Source organism: Schistocerca americana, chromosome 5 (assembly GCF_021461395.2).
Source record: "Schistocerca americana isolate TAMUIC-IGC-003095 chromosome 5, iqSchAmer2.1, whole genome shotgun sequence".
NCBI lineage: Eukaryota > Metazoa > Arthropoda > Insecta > Orthoptera > Acrididae > Schistocerca > Schistocerca americana.
The window spans coordinates 57,180,489-57,205,896 of record NC_060123.1 but is presented as its reverse complement, the minus strand read 5'-3'; the positions used below and the strand labels follow the sequence as shown (position 1 = coordinate 57,205,896).

The following is a 25,408-nucleotide window of genomic DNA, read 5'->3' as shown; positions in this document are numbered from 1 at the left end:
GATATTTGCACCAAACAGTCTTTGGGCTGAAGATCACAACAACAATTTTGTTATGTAGCTACTAAGTGCATCTGGTTACTGTTAAGTACTTTCACTTACAAAATTCATTAAGGGTGAATAATTATATTTTCCAGGACCATTCAGGGTTGTGAAAATGAAGACTGGGAATTGATGTGTCGCCATATTGCAGAGCACACATGTATGCCTAAGCCAGTGCTTTTTTCTGTATCTTTGAAAAATTATGATGTGAAAACTGTGAAACTTCTTAGAGAAATCATACTGAAGAACAAAATCTGGTGACACTGTGGCTTGCGTAAGTGTACTTTATAATTGCGCATTGTCATTTTTAATGTAGTGTGAGATTTGGACAACAGTTCAGATGGTGCAGGTAATACTAAATTGTATTTGTGGAATGGTGTAATGAAATCTACTGTAGTTTTACTCTGTATTATGTGATGCCATCTTTCTGTCCTTACCCGTAATAGAATGTTTTATTCTAACTATATCTCACAGTGGGGAAGGGTGGGGGGGGGCGGGGGGGGGGGAGACAGGGTGGTTACATTTCACAGTGTACATAATCATATAATGCTGGAACAGTTCCAGAAAATTAATGCAAAAACTAATCCAATATTGATACTTTGATTACTATGAAAAATGTGTAATAGCAAAAAATTAATTTTCGTATGTTGCTTATTTTGATTGTGAGAAGATTCATGTTAAGTTTCCAGATGTAAAAATTACTTCCACACATTAAAAAAAGAATAGAAATTAATGTAGAAAAGTAAACACAGTGCTAGTATCTGAGAATCACATTTTTTGAATAATGGTAGGAGTAAACAGTCACTGTGTAGTTGAGGCATTGAGCAGTTGGTACACACAAACAAGATTCTACATAGTCCCAGCTGACTACATTGTACCAGCACTGCAGCTTGGCATTTGTCTCTTATTCTTCTCTCCTTTTTAATTTTAGTTAGATGTATTTTTTTCTTAATAAACTTGAGTATTTTAATTTTTGTTGTTGTTACTTCAAATTTTTTGTTATGAGTGATGCTTGGGGGAGGGAAGGGGAATATTAATGAAGCTATAAATGTGAGAGCAAAAATAGTCACCAGAATGAATTTTTTAACACTGCAGCAATGTGCGCATCAAATTGAGTCTCCCTGGCAGATTAAAACTGTGTGCTAACCTGGGACCTAAAGACCCTGGAATCTTGCTGTTCATGGCCAATGCTCTTGTAGGCTCAGCTATAAAGGCGCAACTTATGACTCGCCCTTACAGCTTTGCTTCCACCAGTACCTCTATTTTGCCTTCCAAACATCACAGAAGTTCTCTTGCGTAGTTTGAGGGATTTGCACTCCTGCAAGAAAGGAGATTCCGGAAGGTGTGATGGACGCAAAGCTCTGAGGGTGGGTCATTGTGCCTGAATAGCTCAGTCAGTAAGAGCTCTGCCTGTAAAAAGTAAGATTCTGAATTAAAGTCCCAGTCCAGAACACAGTTTTAACATGCCAAAAAGTTTTGAAAACTGCATACACTCTACTACAGAGTAAAAATTGGTTCTGGAAACCATAACCTAAGCTATTTATCCACAAATATCTTATCTTTTAGGTATTCTAGTCTCATAGAGTATACAGAACTTATTTTGAGTGTGGATGGTAGGAAATGCTATTTCATAGCTCTATGAACTAAACATTTATGTATAGGAGAAAATAGAATTGTGTATTGAATTGTTTCCACAAAATTTAATTTGGTCTTTGTGTGCTACCATACTTGTACTCCACATCTTCTTAATAAAAGTCAGACATGGGTACCTTTGACCCTCCTGTAGCTTCTGTCTCCTGGATAGTGGCCACCGATTTTTGAACACAAGTATTTCTGAAAGGGTACAACATTCAGAGTAAATTGCTAAGTTGCCTGCCAAAGTCAGTACCAATATGTTGAAGAAATGGCTTTTTTTACACCCCTGGGTTGGCACAACTGCCCAGAGTTTGTGCAACTAATTTGGAGCAATTAATATTGGGCAAGGGAGGTGGTGTGTAACTGTTGCTTCTCTCATACAAAATGCTCGGATAGAAACAGTTACTGGAACAGTCATCAGTTAGTAGAATATCTGGAAACACTTTCAGATTTGATTTAGATCTTGGGGAGAGGGAGGTGGATACTGAATTCCCAAATGAATTGCAGATGTTATGCTGGACAGGAATCATAGAAATATCTCAGGTCAGATTAGTTAGATCACCCTATGTTGACAATAATACCCTACTAATATGTTGTGAGATTTCTAGGATTCTATGAGCATCAGGATACCACACCACTCGGGGATATACAGGGTGGTCCATTGATCATGACCGGGCCAAATATCTCACGAAATAAGTGTCAAACAAAAAACTACAAAGAACAAAACTTGTCTAGCTTGAAGAGGGAAACCAGATGGCGCTATGGTGGCCCGCTAGATGGCGCTGCCATAGGTCAAACGGATATCAACTGCGTTTTTTTAAATAGGAACCCCCATTTTTATTACAATTTGTGTAGTATGTAAAGAAATATGAATGTTTTAGCTGGACCATTTTTTTCGCTCTTTGATAGATGGTGCTGTTATACTCACAAACATATGGCTCAAAATTTTAGACGAACAGTTGGTAACAGGTAGGTTTTTTAAATTAAAATACAGAACGTAGGTACGTTTGAACATTTTATTTCAGTTGTTCCAATGTGATACATGTAACTTTGTGAACTTATCACTTCTGAGAACACATGCTGTTACAGCTTGATTACCTGTAAATACCACATTAATGCAATAAATGCTCAAAATGATGTCCGTCAACGTCAATGCATTTTGCAATACGTGTAACAACATTCCTCTCAACAGCGAGTTGTTCACCTTCCGTAATGTTCGCACATGCATTGACAATGCGCTGACGCGTGTTGTCAGGCATTGTCGGTGGAGCATGATAGCAAATATCCTTCAACTTTCCCCACAAAAAGAAATCCGGGGACGTCAGATCCGGTGAATGTACGGGCCATGGTGTGGTGCTTCGATGACCAATCCACCTGTCATGAAATATGCTATTCAATACCGCTTCAACTGCACACGAGCTATGTGCCGGACATCCATCATGTTGGAAGTACGTCGCCATTCTGTCATGCAGCGAAACATCTTGTAGTAACATCGATAGAACATTACGTAGGAAATTGGCATACATTGCACCATTTAGATTGCCATCGATAAAATGCGGGCCAATTATCCGTCCTCCCATAGTGCCACACCATACATCAACCCGCCAAGATCGCTAATGTTCCACTTGTCGCAGTCATCGTGAATTTACCGTTGCCCAATAGTGCATATTATGCCGGTTTACGTTACCGCTGTTGGTGAATGACGCTTCGTCGCTAAATAGAACGCGTGCAAAAAATCTGTCATCATCCCGTAATTTCTCTTGTGCCCAGTGGCAGAACTGTACACGACATTCAAAGTCATCGCCATGCAATTCCTGGTGCATAGAAATATGGTACGGGTGCAATCGACGTTGATGTAGCATTCTCAACACGGACGTTTTTGAGATTCCCGATTCTCGCGCAATTTGTCTGCTACTGATGTGCGGATTAGCCGCAACAGCATCTAAAACACCTACTTGGGCATCATCATTTGTTGCAGGTCGTGGTTGACATTTCACATGTGGCTGAACACTTCCTGTTTCCTTAAATAATGTAACTATTCGGCGAACGGTCCGGACACTTGGATGATGTCGTCCAGGATACCGAGCAGCATACATAGCACACGGCCGTTTTGCATTTAGATCACAATAGTCATACATCAACACGATATCAACCTTTTCCACAATTGGTAAATGGTCCATTTTAACACGGGTAATGTATCATGAAGCAGATACCATCCGGACTGGCGGAATGTTATGCGATACCACGTACTTATACATTTGTGACTATTACAGCGCCATCTATCACAAAGTGAAAAAAGTTGTCCAACTAAAACATTCATATTTCTTTATGAGTATGTAATAAAAAATGGGGGTTCCTGTTTTTAAAAATGCAGTTGATATCCATTTGACCTATGGCAGCGCCATCTAGCGGGCCAACTGTAGCGCCATCTGTTTTTCCCCTTCAAGCTAGAAGAGTTTCGTTCTTTGTAGTTTTTTCGTTTGATGCTTATTTCATGAGATATTTGGCTCGGTCACTATCAATGGAGCACCCTGTATACAATTTCCCAAGAAAATATTTCTGTACTCTCTAGGTGAAATGCCACTAAAGTAAAAGATAGGTTTAGCAGTATTCCACATCCTTTTGTAATCAGTATGGTTGACAAACATAAAATGATATAAAATGTTTCAGTTAATCTCTATAGGTATAGCATAATTATCAATGATTTCACAGACAATTAACAAAGTATAATGTAATCCACAAGAAATCATAGCTTTATCAGCTATGAGAAGGCATGGATAGACATCTTGCAGAACACAAATCATTAATACAGACAGATTTTTAGAGAAAAATATTTGCTGCTATCTCCTGTCTTAGGAAGCGTTTAAGCTCTTAATTGTCCAGTCCACTGTAAAAGAGGATTACTACGCAAAACGGCAGTGATGATGAATTTATATGCATGCCATTGTTCACAAATGGCTTAACAACTTAAAAAATGCTTTTATCAGTACAAAGTTGTCATCTGGTGTTGTTATAAAAAACAGTTAATTCCTAACTTGTTCTTCATACTCTGTTAGTTACTTACTGTTTCTGTAGGAAGATAACGTACCTTACTGAAGCGGAAATGTTCCATTCTCATTCTAACAAAATTTAAAATCTTGTTTTCATCGTAATTATGTCATTGTGACCGTGCTGTATTTAAATAATGTGTTTTTTGTTTCAGGCATCATTAAAAATAAAATGTTGTTTTTTAGTTTTAGGAAACATGGCTGCGATTTTTGGACAACTTGTTATAGGGCCTCCAGGGAGTGGAAAGACAACATACTGTCAGACAATGGGCCATTTCCTTAAGAGTATTGGGAGGAAAGTTTCAATTATAAATATAGGTAATTTCACTCAAAACTTCTTTAAGAATTTGAAATGAATATCGAAGTCTGTGCCTTGACATAATAGTATGCCAAACAAGTATATAGTAAAATTCCTTTATCTTTAGATCCAGCTAACGATTCCCTGATTTATGAAGCAGCAGCTGATGTATCAGAGTTAGTTACCGTGGATGATGTGATGACTAATCTGCACCTAGGACCCAATGGAGGACTGATGTTTTGTATGGAATTTTTGGAGAAAAATGTTGATTGGTTACTAGAGCATGTGTGCCGCTTGAGAGATTCTTACATTTTATTTGACTGTCCTGGGCAGGTAGGTAATTCATAAAAAAAAATTTAGGAGTGTAGACTATTGATTTCTTAAATGAGCTTTACAAGGTGGTGTCGCCGTACACCCCCTCCTCCAAAATATTTATTTTTCTGGGTAAGTTAAGGTAACTGTAACAGGTACTTATCACAATAAGGTTAAAACACTTCACAGCAAATTAATATGAGGCTCTGAAATCATTGATTTTAGTTTTGGAAAACAGGGAAAACTCATCACAAAAGTCAGTTCCACTGTACGGAAGTTGTGCCCAGGTTAGCAGAATCAGTTTTCAGTAAGTTTTCAGCAAAGTGGGAAAGTAATGAACTCTAATTTTCTGATCAAAGTTGGAAGGTCTTTCTATTGTCAGCTCACGACCGAATCCTGTTCACACAGGTTGGGGCACCGTGTTACATGTTCCAAGCTACAGTTATGGTACGTCCATGCACATGCTTTGTGCTTGAAGAAAGCCTGTATTCTCCAAATTGTGTATCTCACTGGATTACGTAGATTTTCTCTCTTACCACCACCACCAGCGATTACAACTGGAAATAAATGGAATAAAAATTAACTCACTACAATCATGTTTAATGCTTGCAGTGGCTATGACATTCGCAGCAGAGCTTTGAGAACACTACTGAACCTCATTGACTATTGGACAGGGCATGACGTAGGTGCACAGAACAAGCCTAAACTTGACTGTCACTGTTCATGACTTCAGCTATAGTAGCTTAATCTTTTTGTTCTTTACAAGAGTTCCTTACATCTCTATAAGCAGTGCTACTAATCTATATATACTGATACAGGTTACGTGTTTTCATGTTCTTTTTATTTTTCTGTTTTTTTTTTATAAACTTTGTTATTGTTTTTCTGTGTAGCGAGTCTTTCCAGGACTGAAGAGCTGTGGTTCACAAGGCCCCATGGAACTTGAGATCTAAATTAGGTTACTTCACTGATACCTTTGCATTATATCGTCTATCTGCTATGGTTTGAAGACAAGTGTTTCTACCCTGGGACGAAGTCGTCCCATGATTCTACTTTTAATGCTTCATTAATCACACTGTGTTTCAGTGCACACCATTGATTGTTGTACTGAAATGTAATTTATGTAGTTGTTTTTTAAACAAATCATTTTCAGCTTAGTGCTGTATTTTCTCATAAAAAATTATTGCTTCTATTGCGTAAGATCAGCAATTAATAAATTTAAAATTATTGGTTATATCAATCCTTAGGATGATGTTTGGTTTGTGGCTCACTTAACTGCGCAGTCATCAGTGCCCGTACAAGGTCCCAATTTTTATACAGTCCAATTTTTAGTCAATCCGATCTAGCCACTGTCACAAGTGGTGGTGGTGAAATGATGAAGACAACACAGGCACAACACAAATACCCAGTCCCCAGGCAGAGAAAATCCCCAACCCAGCCAGAAATCGAAACCGAGACCCCGTGATACAGAGGCCACAACACTAGCCACTAGACAACAAGCTCTGGACGTCCTTAGGATGCTCTATTTGCTGTTCTACACAGGAGAGAGTGGGGACTCAAGAGACTTTTGCGGGTATGTACATCGTGAAGTGTGGTCTTGAGCCATTGCAACGCTTTCTGTCCTCCTGCTGTGTTGCAATGGTCCCGTTCTCTCTCTCTCTCTCTCTCTCTCTCTCTCTCTCTCTCTCTCTCTCTCACACACACACACACACACACACACACTCACTAATGACACCAGTGTCTTGACATTGACCTGTTGCTATTCCTTAGGTTCTAACTACACTGCTCTCAATTTCTTAGGTTCTAAATACATTGTTCTCACTTTGAGTAAGACTCAAAGGCCACCTTAGAAGATCCATGGCATAAGATAACACAGTGTTCCTTGTTATATGGACATTTACTGCAGCTTTTATGATGTGGTTAGGTAACAGCTCTTGGATCAACCGTGCATATCCGTGATTCATACAACTTCCCCATTACTGTTAAGTTGTTTGACAAAAGGTAGTAGCTGGTTTTCACTTTCTGAAAGCAAAAACAGTCTTCAAGCGGAGATGCCATCGTTAAAGGGAATATTGAGGCATAAGTAAAACACCTGTCAGCTGTTCATTCCCCCTGCGGGTCTGGTGGTTAGAATAGGCCCGAGGTATCCCCGCCTGTTGTACAGGGTGTATACGACCCGGGACAGTCGGGAGATCCGGGAAAAACCCGGGAATTTTTTCATCCGGGAGAAAACCGAGAAAAACCTGGGAATTCTTTTGGAATTCCAGAAATTTTTCATTGTTTTAGTTTTCAGTTAAATTTTTGGGATTTTGACTGGTAAGAACAAATACTCTAACAAAGAATATTACTGTATCCTGCTTCTGCAGAATAATACTTCAGGAACAAAACATGAACGAGAGGATAGAAAAAAAGAAAGAAAAAAACTGAAAATAAAACTTAAGTCGCAAAGGAAATGCGCTGTATACAACAAAACACAGTGCTCATACAACCGTCTGCCAACAGCAAAGTGTGTCAAAGGCTTTAGGAAGACTATGCAATGCTTCTTAACAACAAATTGCCTCCGATGGGCGTGGCGTGACAGCTGTTTACGTTAGATTCGTTTTAATGCAAGATCTTTTAATGTTGTACACGTATGAACATATGGCCTTTCTGCGTCATTTTAGCTGCGCAAGTGCAGTGACACCTGTTACTTGGCGCTCTCTGACAACTGCTGAACCGAACCTATTTCTAACAGGTCACAGGAAAATATCGCGAATGGTGGTTTGAAAAGTGTTACTTTGAAAGTTAATTTCCTTTTATGCAAGATGAACTATGTGCGAGAATGTACGACGAATGTCTTAAATCACAGAGCGTTTGACTCTCATTTAAAAATCAACTCTTTGGGTATGACCATCTAGAAGAATTTCTAGCCCAGAAGATCAGACATTTACGTCGTTATTAAAAATTTTACTGGCACATTTATGTGATGTATGTTAAAGTGTAACACGCGTAAAAGAGACCAATATTATATGTGGAAGCTTAGCTTCTCTTGCAGCTTATTAATCTTCAAGACCAATATTATATGTGAAAGCTTTGCTTTTCTTGTAGCAACAATATGTATATTAATTTAAATCATTAACTTTCCTTATTTGTGTGTTCGCGCTACTTAAGAGTGATTCTGCTATTGGCTGACTACATCACGTGTCCTGTGCTGTCATCAGCTGGCGAGATCATGTGGCATGAGCTATGGCTGGCTCATGAAAGTGCGTCGCAATCTCAATTTCAATGCTTCGGAAAGTAACATGCAGTGTTGGGTGGAATTCGAATTTATGCTTTCGTAGCACGAAAATATGCAGCGTACATGTTGCTGCACATCGAAGATCTTCCCGAAATGTGTTTTTTCCCCTGAGTTTCATTTTCTAAAGTGCCGGGTAATTCTACGTCAGTGTATAAAATCATAAACAATCAAAAAATTGAGAAGTTTTATAGTGCCGAAGAAAAGTATACTGTCACTTAACGAGGAAAAAGTGTATTTTCAACCGGGAAATCTGGGAATTTTTTTTCCTTGTCCATGTATACACCCTGTTGTAAGGTGCGACTAAAAGGAGTCTCACACTTCTCGGCCCTGCAAGTTCAGGCCCCATTTTATGGTTTGACCTGCCACTTTCCAAAATCTATAGAAGTGTGGGCCATATGGGGGAGGACGCCTTACGTGGTGCATGAGTTATCCATAGTGTCCTTAGATTTGATCTCCTGGATCTCTTGTCATGGCTTTGCATCTCCACCTGCAATTCAACTATTTGGGCGAGGATCCTTTTCCGGGGTATGTCATCTTCTTCAGTTGTTTCCTGTTCTCTTTCACTTCCATGACAGTATTGGATTTCTCTGCTCAAAATATCCAGCATGGTAGCCAGTCCATTGTGGTGGATCTGTCATGTACCCATTTGGTGGTAGCCTCCTGGCAACACAGGGATCACACTGCTGATGCCGGAGCTGTAAACTCCCAATGTAAGCCAAGAGTAGATGCCTGTCTTCCTGGGGCATCAGGACTCCCAGCAGTGGCCATCATACCAGGTGGTGTTTGCTGTGGCTGGGTGGCGCCTATGGGGAAAGCCCCTGATTGGAGTGGGTGGCATCAGGGCAGATGACCCTCAAGAAGTGGACTAAGTCATCTCTTGCTGGTGATCGTATGGCACCAGCAGTCTCTAAGACTGGCAAGATTGAGTACACTGCTGACAGGTATGACCTTAAATTGTTTCCCTCCTTCACTACACCATGGGAGGAACGTAGGGCTACAGAAAGAAGAGAGCCGTATTTGCCTCAGTATTTAGTCTATAGCAGAATGGACGGGGATTCCTTTCTGCCTACGAAACCTGTTTTTTGTTGAACATCTTGAGGATACGTTTGGGGAAGTGACAGCGCTGTCCAAGATGAGAAGCAGTGCAATCTTGATTCAGACAGCATCCCCAGCCCAATCCCTGGTGTTTCACTTGTGACTGGCTGGGTGATATTCGTGTTTCCGTCACTCCCCATAAAAACCTCAACATGGCCCAGGAGATTATTTTCCATCACGACCTCCTCTTGCAGTCTGACAACAAGCTCCGCACCACTAGAATGGTGGGGGTGTTCATTTCATCTGGCGTGTTTACAGGGGACCCAAAGACAAAATGGTTGCTACCGGTTCCTTCATCTTGGCCTTTGAGAGTGATTCATTACCTGAAAAGGTCAAGGTGATGGTTTAGCGCTGTGACGTTGAACCATACGTCCCTCCCCCTATGCGGTACTGTAAGTGCTGGTAATTCAGGTACTTCAAACGCCACAAATCGAGACTGCGAACGTCCACTACATCCAGATACTCCCTGTGTGCCTCCTCCCACTTGTATCAACCCACTTGTATCAACTGTGTAGAGCAGTACTCCCCCTGCTCACCAGACTGCACAGTACTTCAAAAGGAGTGGAAAATCATGGCGTACAAGACTCTGGATTGGTTGACTTATCAAGAGGCTAAACGTAAATTTGAATGATTACACCCCTTTCGGTTGACGTCCACATGTGCTGCTCATAAGTACCAGTCGTACCACACACTGTGCCGCAAACAGTGGTCTGTCCAGGCCTCCAAATACATCTGCCCCCTTGATGGTAGAGGGGAAAATCTCCTTCCATGGCTCCCAAAGTACCTACTTCGGGAGCAAGCCCCCCCCCCCCTCCCCTGCCCCCCAAACGCTCGGGACATTGGTCCCCTCTCCCCAGGCAGGGAAGCAACGGCCTCCTCCAGCTCCTCTTGTGTGGAAGGGGTCCCTTCGGGCCCTCTCTCCTAAAGTCTCCACTAATGCCACAGCGGACACTCGCCACTGGCTAAAGGAGCCAAAAGCTGCTGGACGAAGAGCTTCACAGTCTTCCTCTGTGCCAGAAGTGACTTCAGAGAAGTCCTCCCAGCAAGTCCCTAAAGAGAAGCGAGAGGGCAAGCAAACAAAAAAGCCTGCTAAGAAAAAGGACCCTCCGGTTCTGGTGGCCCCAACACCACCTCTCCCTACCAGTTCTGCACTTGAGGATGAGGTGAAGATCTTAGCACCCCTGAGTACCTGGATCTCACTGACACCTCATCCACAATAGGAATGGGTACAAATACTCAGTCGGTGGCAGCAGGTGACCCTGAGGTGTAACCTGCCTCCTTGCTTGCTTCATGCCTACCCAGCCTCACATTAACGTCATCCTCTAGTGGAATTGCTGTGGTTTTTTCCATCGCCTGGCTGAGCTACAGCAACTGTTAAGCTTTACACCTGCTTTCTGCATTGCACTCCAGGAAACCTGGTTCCCGGCAATGCGGACCCCTGCCCTTTGCGGATATAGGGGATAATTACAAGAACCGTAGCAACTATAATCGAGTGTCAGGTGAAGTTTGTGTCTATGTCCTGAACTCGGTATGCAGTGGACCTGTGCCCATTCAAACCCCTCTTGAAGCTGTGGCTGTCAGGATAAGGACGATGCATGAACGTATATCTTCCTCCAGATGGTGCAGTACCCCTGAACGCATTGGGTGCACTGATTCATCAACTCCCTAAACCTTTCCTACTTTTGGGGGATTTTAACATCCATGTCCTCTTGTGTGGTGGCACCATGCTTACTGGCCAAGATAGAGATGTTGAAACTTTCCTGTTTCAACTCAACCTCTGCCTCTTAAATATTGGGGCCCCCACACATTTCAGTGTGGCTCATGGCACTCACTTGGCCATTTATTTATCCCTCTGCAGCCCAGAATTTCTCCCATCTGTCCACTGGAGAGCCCACGATGACTTGTGTGGTAGTGACCACTTTCCCATCTTCCTGTCACTCCCCCCGCACCATTCCCCAAGACGTCTGCCAAGATGGGCTTTAAACATGGCAGACTGGGAAGCTTTCACCTCTGCTGTCACCTTTGAATCTCCCCCACATAGTACCATCGATGTGGTAGTTGAGCGGGTCTCTAGAACGATCATTTCTGCGGTTGAAAACACGATCCCTTGTTCTTTATGGTGCCCCTGGCAGTAGTCAGTAACTTGGTGGTCACCGGAAATTGCTGAGGCCATTAAAGGGCATTGGTGAGCTCTACAGCGACATAAGTGGCACCCTTAGAGCACTAATAGCTTTTAAACAGCTCCGTGCCCGTGTTCGACAGCTCATAAAAAGACAGAAACAGGAATGTTGGGAGAGATACGTCTTGGCCATTGGGTACCATACGTCAGATCAGACATGTTTGTGGGTACCAGACCCCAAAGGGTGTCACTGGCATTAACATCAATGATGTGTGTTACCTACTGACACGTACACAATTGCCGAGCACTATGCTCAAGCCTCTGCATCAGAGAATTATCCCCCACCCTCAAATGGTTAATGGAAAGGAAAGCCCTCTCCTTCACTGAACATCACAGTGATCCCTATAATGCTCCATTTATGGAGTGGGAGCTCCTCAGTGTCCTTGCACATTGCCCCGCTCCTGGGCCAGATCAGATCCACAGTCAGATGATCAAACATCTCTCGCCTGACTACAAGCGACATCTCTTCATCATCTTCAGCCAGATCTGGTGCAATGGCAACTTTCCATTGCAATGGTGAGAGAGCACCATCATTGCAGTGTTCAAACCTGGCAAATACGTGCTTGATGTGGATAGCTATCGGCCCATCAACCTCACCAACGTGCTTTGTAATCTGTTAGAACATATGATAAGTTGGCGGTTGTGTTGGGTCCTGGAGTCACCTAGGCTACTGGCTCCATGCCAGGGTGGTTTTCTCCAGGGTTGCTCTACCAGTGATAATCTAGTTTCTGTTGAGTCTGCCATCCGAACAGCCTTTTTCAGACGCCAACACCTGGTTACCGTCTTTTTTGATTTACAAAAAGCTTTGAGGCATGACCTGATGACATCATATCCTTGCCACTCCCAATTTTTATCCAAAATTTCCTATCGCTCCATACTTTCCATGTCCAAGTTGGTGCCTCCCATAGTTGCCCCCATATCCAGGAGAATGGGGTCCCACAGGGCTCTGTATTGAGTGTATCTCTAAGTGGCCATTAACGGTCTAGCAGCAGCTGTCGGGCCGTCCGTCTCACCATCTCTGTACCCAGACGAGTTCTACATTTTGTACTGCTCCTCCAGTACTGGTGTTGCTGAGCAGTGCCTACAGGGAGCCATCCACAAGGTGCAGTCATGGACTCTAGCCCCCCGTGAAGTCGTGTGTCATGCACTTCTGTCGGAGTGGTGCCATTTGTCCGGAACCAGAACCTTACCTAAGTACAAGGCGTGTTTTTTAATTAAGCACAGTTTTGAAATTAAAAAGACGTATCTCAATAATTTTATTTTTACATGAAAGCCTGTACCTTAATCTACTTTTCTACATAATTTCCGTCAATATTGAGGCACTTGTCATAACGTTGTACCAGTTTTTGAATACCCTCCTCATAGAAGTCTGCCGCCTGACTTGTTAACCACTGCATCAGCACTGTTTTGACTTTGTCATCATCTTGAAGACGCTGACCGCCCAGATGTTTCTTCAAGTGCAGGAATAGATGGTAGTCACTGGGCGCAAGATTGAGGCTGTACGGAGGATAATCTAGAGTTTCCCATCAAAAAGATGTGATGAGATCTTTGGTCTGATTCGCCACATGCAGACGGGCATTGTCTTGCTGCAAAACGGTGCCTTTGCTCAACTTGCCATGTCTTTTGTTCTGAATTGAATGGTGCAGATTGTGCAATGTCTTACAGTAAGCTGCTGCATTGATTGTCTCATTACGAGGCAGAAATTCCACAAGCAATACTCCTTTTCTGTCCCAAAAAACTGTGCACATGATTTTCTGGGCAGAAATTGTTTGCTTGAACTTCATTTTTCTGAGTGAATCTGAATGCCGCCATTCCACGGACTGTTGCTTTGATTCTGGTGTGACGTAGGCCACCCATGTTTCATTGCCCGTAACAATTTGGCTTAAGAAATCATCACTGTCGTGGTATCGCTCAAGGAAAGTCAATGCACGGTCTAAATGTTTGTGTTTTTGCCCATCCGTCAACCTTTTTGGTACCCAACATGCGCCCAATTTTCGATAATTCAAGTGCTCGGTCACAATGCCATACAAAACACTATGAGAAACATTAGGAAAGTCATCCCACAAGGAGAAAATCGTAAAGCATCTGTTTTCTCTCACCTTATTGTCCACTTCCTGCACCAAACTTTCATTAATGACCGAAGGACGCCCACTCCGTTGTTCATCATGCACATTTGGGCGGCCATCTTTAAATGCTCTCACCCACTTTCTTACCATTCCATCACTCGTAATGTTTTCTCCGTAAACTGCACAGATCTCATGAATATTGATCGCTTTTAGGCCTTTATCACTACGAAATCTTATAACAGCCTGTACTTCACAGTCGGCGGGACTCACAATTATTGGAGGCATCTTAAACACTCAGTACACAACGTAACCAACGAAGAATAAGACTGTAATGGTGTCAGTGCGTAGACAACAGATGTAGGTACCCAGTGCGCATGCACAGAATGCCGACTGCAGCACTGCGGCTGCGGTGTGGCAAAACAGTATTTACTTAAAAAACACGCCTCATAACGATCCGCTCATGGTAGTGGAGACATACCAAGTCTTAGGACTGGATTTCGCCTGATAGACGTGGCTTCCTCATCTTCGTCGGCTGAAGCAGAAGTAGTGGCAGCACCTCAGTGCCCTCTGCTGCATGAGCAACACCAACTGGGGTGCAGATCGCTCTATGCTGCTGCAGCTCTTCAGAGCCCTTGTTCAGTCCTGCCTTGACTATGGGAGTCTGGTTTATGGTTTGTCTGGTTTATGGTTTGTCTGTGCCCTCAGCATTGCATTTACTCAACCTGGTGCACCACTGTGGCATTTGACTGGCAACAGGAGCCTTTAGGATGTGTCCGGTGACCAGTGTCCTGGTGGAGTCCGGAGTCCCTCCGTTGAAGGTTAGGCGTGCACAACTGCTCGCCAGTTATGTTGCACACATTTGTAGTTCTCCTGAGCATCCGAATTACCATCTCCTTTTCCCACCCACAGCAGTTCATCTCCTGCATTGGAGGCCCAGGTCGGGGCTTACGATTGCAGTTTGCATCTGATCTCTTTTGTCTGAAGTGGAGTCCTAGCCTTTACCACCTATACTCGAGGTCCATTCACATACACCTCCATGGTGTACACCTAGGCTGAAGCTTCACCTGGACCTTTCACATGGTCCTAAGGACTCAGTTAACCCTGCTGCTCTCCGCTGTCACTGCCTCTCGGTTCTTGATGTGTACCAGGACCATGAAGTGGTTTATACCGACGGCTTGATGGCTGATGGTCACGTTGGCTTCACGTGTGTTCATGGAGGACATACCGTATTTACTCGAATCTAAACCGCACTCGAATCTAAGCCACACCTGAAATTTGAGACTCGAAATTCAAGGGCAGAAACAAAGTTGGTTCATTGTAATATGAGACACAATTTAGGTCGAATGAATGACGATACAGCTACAGTAGTGTGGTTTGAGTCGTAAGTTTAGCAGTTACGCTTTACCAGGTAGCCATTGCTATGCGTCAGGCGCTCCGTCCATATTTATACGGGTACCCTTCCTTTTTCACGTGCTTCGTCTGGTTTGAATTGATTGCTTATTTTTCTTTGATCTGATAAGTGCTGTTCTCTTTGTTATAGGTGTTTACATCACTCTGAGCTGAAAACGCATTATTGTACTGTGTCATGCATTGTTTGCCGCATTCTGATAATGAGTGTTTACGGCCTGTCGCCGCTCGCGGCATGGTTTACTTTTGTGCGTGCTACAGCCGCTTTTTTTTTAAGAGAGGATCAACAAGAACCAGATAATAGACTGCGTATGGTAGATGATCTTCTGAACGAGAGTTTAGTGAAAATTTTTCTCCGTTTGAAAATCTTTGCACACGCCTCTTTAGTACATAACATTCTGCACAGAAATTAGAGTCATCTTAGGTTTAAAAATCTAGAAAAATGCCGTGCTTTATTTCTGACCGTATCACTATTAGGCATAAGAATAATATGAATATGAACATGACATGATATGTACATTCTTCCGCGTTTGCTGTTGTCTCACCTGGTTTCGTAGTTTATTAGGCAGACAGGATTTAAATGAGATAGCAGCAAACACGAAACAATACATGGCAAAATGTTTATATTCGTATTATTCTTATGATGAAGAGAATACTGCATGTGATTCACAATTCATAAAAGTTACTATTAGCAACCATATCTTCTCACGGGTAGGAAAAAATTCAGAACGTAGAGTTGGCCATATTGACAAACATCCCGAACAGTCTTGCCAGTCGGATTTTCGTAGTACATTGAAAGACTGCTACATTCGAAGATGAACAATACGGAATTTGTATTTACTTCGTTGGATAATGTATGAAAATGCAGTGGTCGAAACTCGGGGCGGAGAAAAAAGCTCGTTTTCCACCTTTTTTTAAAAAATTTATTTACTGGCGCAGAGGTTTTGGCGCCAGTATTTATCTTTGTGACTGCAAAGCATGCCTGTGTAGTGCTACATATATTCGACAGCAGAAGTTAGTTGTGGTGGCACCTACCAACATTTTTCAGAACTTCCTGTTACGTTGCACTCGATTCTAAGCCGCAGGCGGTTTTTTGGATTTCAAAAATCCGAAAAAAAGTGCGGCTTAGATTTGAGTAAATACGGTATTTAACAGCACTTCTTGCCAGATGGCTGCAGTGATTTCACTGCAGAGCTGGCGGCCATTTCTCATGCTCTTGACCACATCCGCTCATGCCCTGTCAAGTCGTTTCTTCTCTGTACAGACTCCTTGAGCAGCCTCAAGCTGTCGAACACCACCATCCTTTGGTGGCGACTGTCCAGGAGTCGATCTATGCCCTGGAGTGGTCCACTCATTGTGTGGTGTTGTGTGGACCCCAGGCCACATCGGAATACCAGGAAATGAACTTGTCGACGGGCTGGCCAAACAAGCAACACGGAAACCGCTTCTGGAGATCAGCATCCCCGTAACTGACCTGTGATCATTATTACGCCACAGTGTTTTTTAGCTTTGGGAGATGGAATGGCTTAATCTCAGTATGCACAACAAACTGTGTGTCATTAAGGACACTACGAATGTGTGAAAGTCCTCTATACGGACCTCTTGCAGTGACTCTTGTGTTTCTTTGCCAGCTCCACATGGACCATACGTGGCTAACACATGGCTACCACCTCTGTCTCGAGGACCCACCTCGATGTCACTGTGGCTCACATATGACTGTCATCCACATGTTGCTGGACTGCCCACTTTTAGCCCCTCTGCGGCAGACTTTTAACTTTCTCAGCACCGTACCTTCGGTGTTGAGTGACAATGCCTCAACAGCAGATTTAGTTTTATGTTTTATTCACGACGGGGTTTTTTACCATAGCATATAAGGGTGAGCATATAGCCTTCTCTCCGAGGCCGCCACCCTCCCTCCATTTTAACTCTGTTGCAATTTCTTTGCATTTGTTTGTCTTGGTGGTCATCTTTCCCTACATGTGTTCAACTCGCCTTGTCTTTTTGCGGTGGTCATTGTAATGTGTTGCAGATTGGCTGGCTCATCCTCTTTTTACTATTGTGATCAGCCAGCCCAGACCATCTACTCTATGGTTTTAATACCACCTTCTGCTTTTCCTTCTGGTGTTTGTTTTCCCTGTTTTTTTGTTCGATCCATTCGTTTTATTTTTAGGTGTGGTTCCCTATTCCTTTTCCCCCTTTTACTTTCTCAGAATACTTTGGGTGTTTTTGTACCTTGTGCATTGCTTGCATTAGGAAAAAGGGACTTACGACCCTGTAGTTTGGTCCATTTATACCCCAAACCAACCAACCAACCCTGCTTCAACAGGATGCAAGATCAAGAGGGTGAGCCCTCGAGCAGAGTAAGTGGTACCATGGGAAATATTTTGCACATGGAATATATGAAACTTATCTCACAAAAGTGGTTGAACTGGTTTGGCCATCTCTGCAGACAGGAATCAAAGATTAATTACTTACCTTCAGAAGGAGGACAAGCTGGGAAACGGGGTTTGAGCAATTTACCAAAGTAGGTGGACTTACTCTCACAGAGAGCAAACCACACTTCTTTGATGAGTAGATAGAAGTTAAATTTGGAAAGGTTGCTTCTCTTGAAGAAATGAGAGGTGAATCCACAGAGTGTATCATAATTAATGGTGTAAACCCATACAGTTGAAAGTACACGATACTAGAAACACAAAAGTCTCGGTAAACGTAGGGTCAAAAATGCACACCTTAAGAGTTACGAGCAATTTTTCATCTTCGATACTGTGAAACAAATCTGTTCTACTGCAAGCTCTTTGCTTTCCATATTTTGGGAAGTGGCAATATGGACCAAAACAAGAAAAAAAATTTCCAGTAAACATATGCTCTAAAATGCATACGTTAAGAGCTATGAGCACTTTTTTAACTTCACTACTTTGAAACATAACTCTTCTAATGAACAAATGCTCATAACTTTCAAGATATGCATTTTAGAGCACATGTTTATTGGACTTTTTTTCTTGTTTTGGTCCATATTGTCGCTTCCCAAAATATGGAAAGCAAAGAGCTTGCAGAGAAAAAGTGCTCGTAGCTCTTAAGGTATGCATTTTCGACCCTATGTTTACTGAGACATTTTTGCTTCTAGTATTGTGTAGTTTCAACTGTATGCATTTACACCATTAATTATGATACACCCCATATAATGATTAAGGCAGCCACTGAAATACAGTTACAAGCCTATGCTTGTTTTACCATAGGGAGAATTAAAATCACTCCCAACATAAGTCCAAACAGGACCCAGAAGATCTCTTTTTCACCGAGATTTACTAATCCAAACAGATGAAAAATTCCAGGCAAACTAAGAGCGTTGGGAAATGTCATTATGTTCACCGCATTCAGAAAAGACCTAAGTGTAACTGGATGGTCACACCAACTTTAATATTGACGTTATAAGGGAACACCCTTCCTGAGAAGATGAAAGTTGTAGTACAGAGAAGTGGAATTACTGTGTAGATTCAATCACACATGTGGGCTTTTGTACCGATTTCGCCATACGGCTACCTGGTGTACCTCAAGACCTATCTGAAGTAATGTCATGAGCACCCAAATGCCATTTCCCTGTCGACAACCACACCAGTGCCCAAATTGTTCAGGTCTAATTTTCAGCAAATACTGGATTGCCTTACTTATGTTAGAGGACATCAAAAATATGGATGGCTTTCTCCAGTTCCAGTCGCACCAAGCTTCACAACCACTATAATAGGCATACCTCTTACCTTGATCCAGAAACAGCCTGCGAGGCCCATATGTCAGCAGCAGATACCCATCTGCTGGTACAGCAAGAGACTTTGGATCCTGATTGGCATCACAGGAGAGGAGAACTTGCCATTACACACTCTCTTTTGCAAACTGGTAGACTATCAAATTAGCTCTACTCAAATGAAACAAGAAACTCAAATACTAGGTCATTGGGCAGCCCAATTTATTATCAACCCAGAAATAAGGTCTTGGAAACCCTTGCAAGACTCCAAACATCCTGAAGAGAAGAGAAATGAGGGAAAACAGAGGGAGGTCAAATGAAATATACATATTTAGAAAATATGTAATAATACAGATAACCTACCAGTGGTAGATACATCTATTAATATGGACAGCTTACCTACCATACAGGTGGCGCAAGATCAGACTGCGGACCAGTCTGTTTCTCTTTCATCTTTGCTACCCTCAACCTCCAATACCCAACTCAATTACAATGAAACTTTATTGGATGTTGTCACCTTCTTGCAGAATTAACCCTTTAACTGCTCTGGACGTGTTAACACATGCGCCTTTGTACCTGTCCCTGTGTGCTCTGGACTTGTTTACGCATGCCGCAAGTCCTTCTGCCCGGTACTCTGAACGTGACTACTCGTACACACATTCACAGTACCAGGTAGAGGGACCAGTGGCACGCATAAACATGTTCAGAGCACACAGGGACAGGTGCACGACTTAACACGTCCAGAGCAGTTAAAGGGTTAAAGCTGCTAACACCATTACATCTTTTTGTATGTATTGTTGTACGGATGTCTCAAGAGTGTGGCGAAAAATTTGGGTTTGCATATGTCGGTAATAGTTTCTTTGAATAATGTGCTCTTCCTAGTAAATATTAGACCTACATCAGAACTCCCTCCACCAAAGCTCCTCTTGTGTGCAGTACATCTTTCAGTAGTCTCTAGGCAACACTAAAATGCTTTCCCCTTAGTGTATGACATCTCAGTGCAGTTATACAACTGTTACAGAACAGGAGCCCCCTTTGTCTTCCTTTGAATATATAGTGATGTTGGCTTTCTAGGAAATGTCATCATAAATCAACCGAGGCAGCCTTTGTGGAGGAACTGTGTACACTTCCAGCCCCCAGAGCTGAAAAAGACATCTGTGCCACTGCTTTCTGCATAAATGGGAGGATCGGCAAACGAATGTGCACTCGGTATTTCTGCCTGGGGGCCTCATCAGAGATGTGGGGGAGGCCCTGCCTGCAACTGTTGAGCATGTTGGGTGCAGCTGTCTGCAGGTTGTGGCTCTCATCGTCACCGATGACGTCTGTCACTTGGGTTCTAGGCCATCCTCAGTTTGTACAGGCAGCTGGCAGAGTTGGTGAAGACTGCTGGCCTCATTCATGGGGTGCAAAAACAGCTCACAGTTAGTAGCATCATTCCCAGAGTAGATTGGGGTCCTTTGATTTGGAGCAGAGTGGAAGGTTTCAGCCAAAGATTGTGTTGATTCTGTGATGGTCTTGGCTGCAGATTTATAGACTTGTATTTGAACGTGTTTATGCTGCAGCAGTGCTACTGGCACATCACATGTTGCCATTCACTAGGTGTCGTGTTGAATTTTGCCTGGAATCTTTACCATGCATCTGTTCACATCACTAGTTGAGTGGATTACTTGCAGCAGGTGAAGCAAAACTATATTCTTCGCGTAGTCTGATGACATAAATTTTAGTTTATCGCACCAAAAACACAGTTATTAAAGAGGAGAAATAAGAAGATATCTTTTGGTCGTACATGGTTCACAAATTCTGTCAAGAGCTCAAAGAATTATATGGAGAACTTATTTAGACAGTTACGAAAGTCACAATAAATTTTGACTTAGATCATAATAGTTAAAGATATGGAGATTCAACCCAACATTTTAATGTAATTTCTGTGGAAGGGTAATTCAAACACCTACTCACTCTGAGGTAATATTTTATCAGTTATCTACATCCTCTTCATGTATTAGAACATGCTACTTTTAGATACTTGATGTTGATTTATCATCATCATCATTGTCGTCGTCAGAGAGAGGAGGGGAGGAGGAGAAGAAAATGGTAAATTAGTTGAAACAGAGGACTAGTTTCCAAAAATAATTGCACCGGTGCTATCCATCATGAAGAGATTGAGATGATCTGTATGCCAAGAGTCCCAGATAGGCTTGTGTCCATGCAGTAGTCTGTAGAGTATGGATGTAAATGGATATATATGGTGCTCAAGAAAGCACACTACGAGGGACAGTCAAATAAAGCACTGTCAGGCGTGTGCTAGGGAAGAGTGATGTGACTGCTCTTATTCTCTAGATACATAAATGAATTGACAAACAGGGTGAGCAGGAATCACGCTGTTTGCTGATGACACTGTATGGGAAGGCATTGTCATTGAGTGCCTGTATGAGGATACAAGATGATCTAGACAAAATTTCTAGTTCATGTGATGAGTGGCAGCTTACTCTAAATGTAGAAAAATGTAAGTTAATTCATATGAGTAGAGAAAACAGTCCTGTAATTCTCAAATACGGGATTAGCAGTGTGCTGCTTGACAAAGTCATATTGATTAAATATGTAGGTGTATCACTGCAAAGTGATAGGAAATCAAGTGAGCTCATAAGGACGGCAGTAGGGAAGGTGAATGATCAGCAGATTTGTTGGAAGAATTTTAAGGAAATGTGGTTCCTCTGTAAAGGAGATTGCATATAGAACACTAGTGAGACCCATTCTTTTGTATGCTGCTAGTGTGTTTGGGATCACCACCAGGTCACATTAAAGGAAGACATTGAAGCAGTTCAGAGGCAGGCTGCTTAATTTGTTACTGGTAGGTTCAGTCAGCCTGCGAGTGCTTGGAGATATTCCGTGAACTCAAATGTGAATCCCTGGAAGGATTTCTTTTCATAAAGTGCTGTTGAGAAAATTTAGAGATGTAGCATTTGAAGTTGACTGTAGAATGATCCTCCTGCCACCGACATACCTAAGGCCCATGGAGATAAGCATGACTATTAGTGGTACAAAGTACCATCCACCATGCACCACAGGGTGGCTTGCAGAATGTGTATACAGATGTAGATATAACACATGTCCCAACAAAATCAGTAGGTTCAGACATAAAAGTATCTCCAAACAGGAAGACCAGCCTAGGTGCTACTGTGAAGTTGTGGTTTAACACCTTCTTGTCAGATTCCGATATTTATTACATTTATTGCATTAATTATTGCTAACACAATCCCTGACACAGATCATGGCAGATAACACATACTGTTAACACTACTATGTTAAAGTATAAGAAAATGCCTTCTATGACAAGATCTGATTTATGAGTCAGAATATTGCATTAAACGATAGCTACAGCTGTTGTAGAAGCATATATCCCTGGGGCTCTTTGCCCTATTACATTTCACATATCTTTTTGCACAGTCTTCGACTCTGTTTTCACTGCCATTTTTATTACAGCCTCATATCAGTTATTATTTTCATGCAGTACAAGGACCACAGCTGGGGACCCTTTGTTCCTCCAGATGAAAGAAAAATGCCAGTGAACACCTTCTTATTTTTCTCCCTTGTAATTTTAGCATTACCTTCCTTGCTCTCAGTGTAAGAGGGGAGTAGGAGTATGCCATAGACATATTCTGCAACAGTTTTGTCACCTGGGTTCCCATCCAGAGCCATCTATTCAATATGTTTGGTAGCTACACCCCCCTTCCCCCTCTCCCAGTACAGGAGGTGGCCATGCATGTCACTCGTTCAGTATATTCATGACTAGCTCCTATTGGAGGAGATGTTTTAGGGGCATAGCTCCATCAATTCAGTATATTCAGCAGCAGCCCTCTATTTCAGAGGGAACCACAGGGCCTTTGAGACCGCCATCCAGAGACCCGACTTGGTGGTGTGGCAAGCTCTTGGACTTGGTTGCAGACATAACCTCCTCACAATGACATGCCACCTGCTGTATCACCATTACCTCTTTTGTATCATTTTCTGGGGATTGATGTACTAATAACATCCGATAACTCATATTCATCACATCGCCGTGGATGTGTTTATCGAATGGTTCAAAATATGAGAAATTATGTAAAATAGATACTACTGTGTATTTGCATGCTATTGCATTATTGAATGGAAGGCAACTGCCAGCAAATACGCTATGCCCCAAGAGGAATGGTTAGTATTCAGGGATATGACAGGAATTATTATGTAAAGCAAAAAAAGTCTAGTAAACGTGGGCTTCACGATCGTTCCTGTCATATTCCTGAATGCTGCCCATTTCTCTTGGAACACCCTGTACATTATGAACCTGGATTATTGTCACCTGTCAGCAAAATTTTTTGTTCTGGTTTCAGTAAAGAATACAGTGTTCTTATTTTCAGGTTGAATTATACACTCATCATAATTCAATGAAAAATATTACAGAAAAGCTAGAGAAATATGGTGTTCATCTATGTGCTGTCCATCTCGTAGACTGTCATTACTGTAATGATCCAGGTGAGCAGAACAAACTTGTGTATAAAAGAAAGAGACTGGGACCATTTGTGCCAGTGAAATATTAAACTTTCCTCACTTTCTGTCTTCATAGGGAAGTTTATCTCAGCATTGCTGCTCTCCTTGTCAGCAATGTTGCAACTAGCATTGCCACATATCAATGTTCTGTCAAAAGTAGACCTTCTTTCAAAGTACAGCAGCAAGTTACATTTTGGGTTGGATTTTTACACAGATGTCCTTGATCTCAAGTATTTACTGGACTGTTTGGATGAAGATCCATTCACAAAAAAGTAAGAATTCATCTATGATTAATAATTCAGTAGTAGTTTGTTTATTTGATTGCGTCATAAAATTTATTTGAAGAGCTGCAGGATGCCTGGATCCATCGTCCTGAGGACTACTAATTCATTGTAATGCCAGATTTTGTTGTACAGTAAACAATTACTAATAACTTTATTAGCACACCTTGTTGCTATATGGGTCACATCTGTGCACATAACTATTAGTAGTTGCTAAGATGATTGTACTTGTATTTTTTTTTTTTATTTATGTCATTTTGTAAACAAACAACTAGAAATTATTTTTGTTTCAGATACAAAAAATTAAATGCTGCAATAGTTTCATTAGTTGAAGATTTCAGTTTGGTTTCATTCATACCCATGAATATTGGAGACAGGCAGAGTATTCTCAAAGTAAAAAATGCTGTGGACAAAGCAAATGGATATATATTTGGAGCGGGGGAGCAACGTAATGTGCAAGCGCTGCTTGCATGTGCTGTGGGAGCTGATTATGAAACGGGTGAAGATATGGACAGATTTACAGAGGGTGCAGCAGGTGATGATGAGGATGACGATGATCTTATGATGAGGGGTGTATGGGCATAAACTGTGTGTGTTTCACTTAACAGATCACACAATTAGCCATCATTGATAGCAAGATTTTATTGAATGGGCAATATAGGTATCTGTGCATTTGAATACAGTGCTTTTGATAATGTTACATGAACTAATCCATTCTGTACATATTTAACTTCACAGTGTGTGTATTGTTTCATCTATAGATAATTTTTCAGATTTGTATTTTTGTAATATTTTGAGTTTCAGTAATAAATTTGGATGTACAGTTTTCTAAACAGTGGAGAAATATGGAGATTAACTGATGTAGCTCTACATTCTCCATACCTATGTTCGTGCAAGTAATTGCAATGGTGTTGCAGTCTTTGTAAAAACAAAAAATTAATTAAAAACATGAAAAATAAACCTATTTTGCTGTGGCACACTGGACTTAGATTAAAATTCATAGGTGCAGTAGAATGGAGAAAAATATTATCCATCAATTATTGGTTATGTTACAAAATAAATGCATTCAGATAGCAGTCAGTTTGTTACTTACGTTTGCCAAATAGGTCATCATGAACAAGATAGCAGCATCTAATGAGTAATTGTGTAAAATCTCTGTCCATGACTGCATTTTACACAAAAAAGATGTACATGTTTGAAATTCATAAAAGATGTTAGGTTAAATGAAAATATTGAGAATTTTGTAATGATTTCATCATATTAACATCGGAAACATGTAGATATGAATATCCCATATTATCCAACATGTACACCTATGTGGTGGCTGAAAACAATGTAGTTTTTAAAAAAATGTTATGAAACGTCAAGACAGGTACAATATATGCATGTATTTAAGTTTGCACAAGACAGTGCATCTTGGTAAGAGACCTAGAAAGTTACTGATACACATGTAAAATGTGTATATGGCCACAAAGTATACAAAAAAGTATTGTAATTCTCAAAAAAGAAACT

At 41.7% G+C, this 25,408-nt stretch overlaps 1 protein-coding gene across 1 annotated transcript; it reads left to right on the top strand.

The window, feature by feature from the left end:
- Window positions 1-172: 172 nt before the first annotated feature.
- On the top strand, window positions 173-24,880 carry LOC124615968 (GPN-loop GTPase 2-like). Its single transcript, XM_047144169.1, has 6 exons — window positions 173-313; window positions 4,908-5,039; window positions 5,147-5,352; window positions 23,486-23,600; window positions 23,692-23,887; window positions 24,190-24,880. The coding sequence occupies exons 2-6, from the start codon at window positions 4,919-4,921 to the stop codon at window positions 24,479-24,481; spliced, it is 930 nt and encodes a 309-aa protein (XP_047000125.1). The 5' UTR covers window positions 173-313; window positions 4,908-4,918; the 3' UTR covers window positions 24,482-24,880.
- Window positions 24,881-25,408: the final 528 nt, after the last annotated feature.

Excerpts from the sequence above, each read along its gene's own strand:
- LOC124615968 (XM_047144169.1), top strand. The coding sequence starts at position 4,919 with ATGGCTGCGATTTTTGGACAACTTGTTATAGGGCCTCCAGGGAGTGGA. Across the intron at positions 23,601-23,691 it reads TCATTACTGTAATGATCCAG|GGAAGTTTATCTCAGCATTG; the intron begins GTGAGCAGAACA and ends CTGTCTTCATAG. Across the intron at positions 23,888-24,189 it reads GAAGATCCATTCACAAAAAA|ATACAAAAAATTAAATGCTG; the intron begins GTAAGAATTCAT and ends TTTTTGTTTCAG.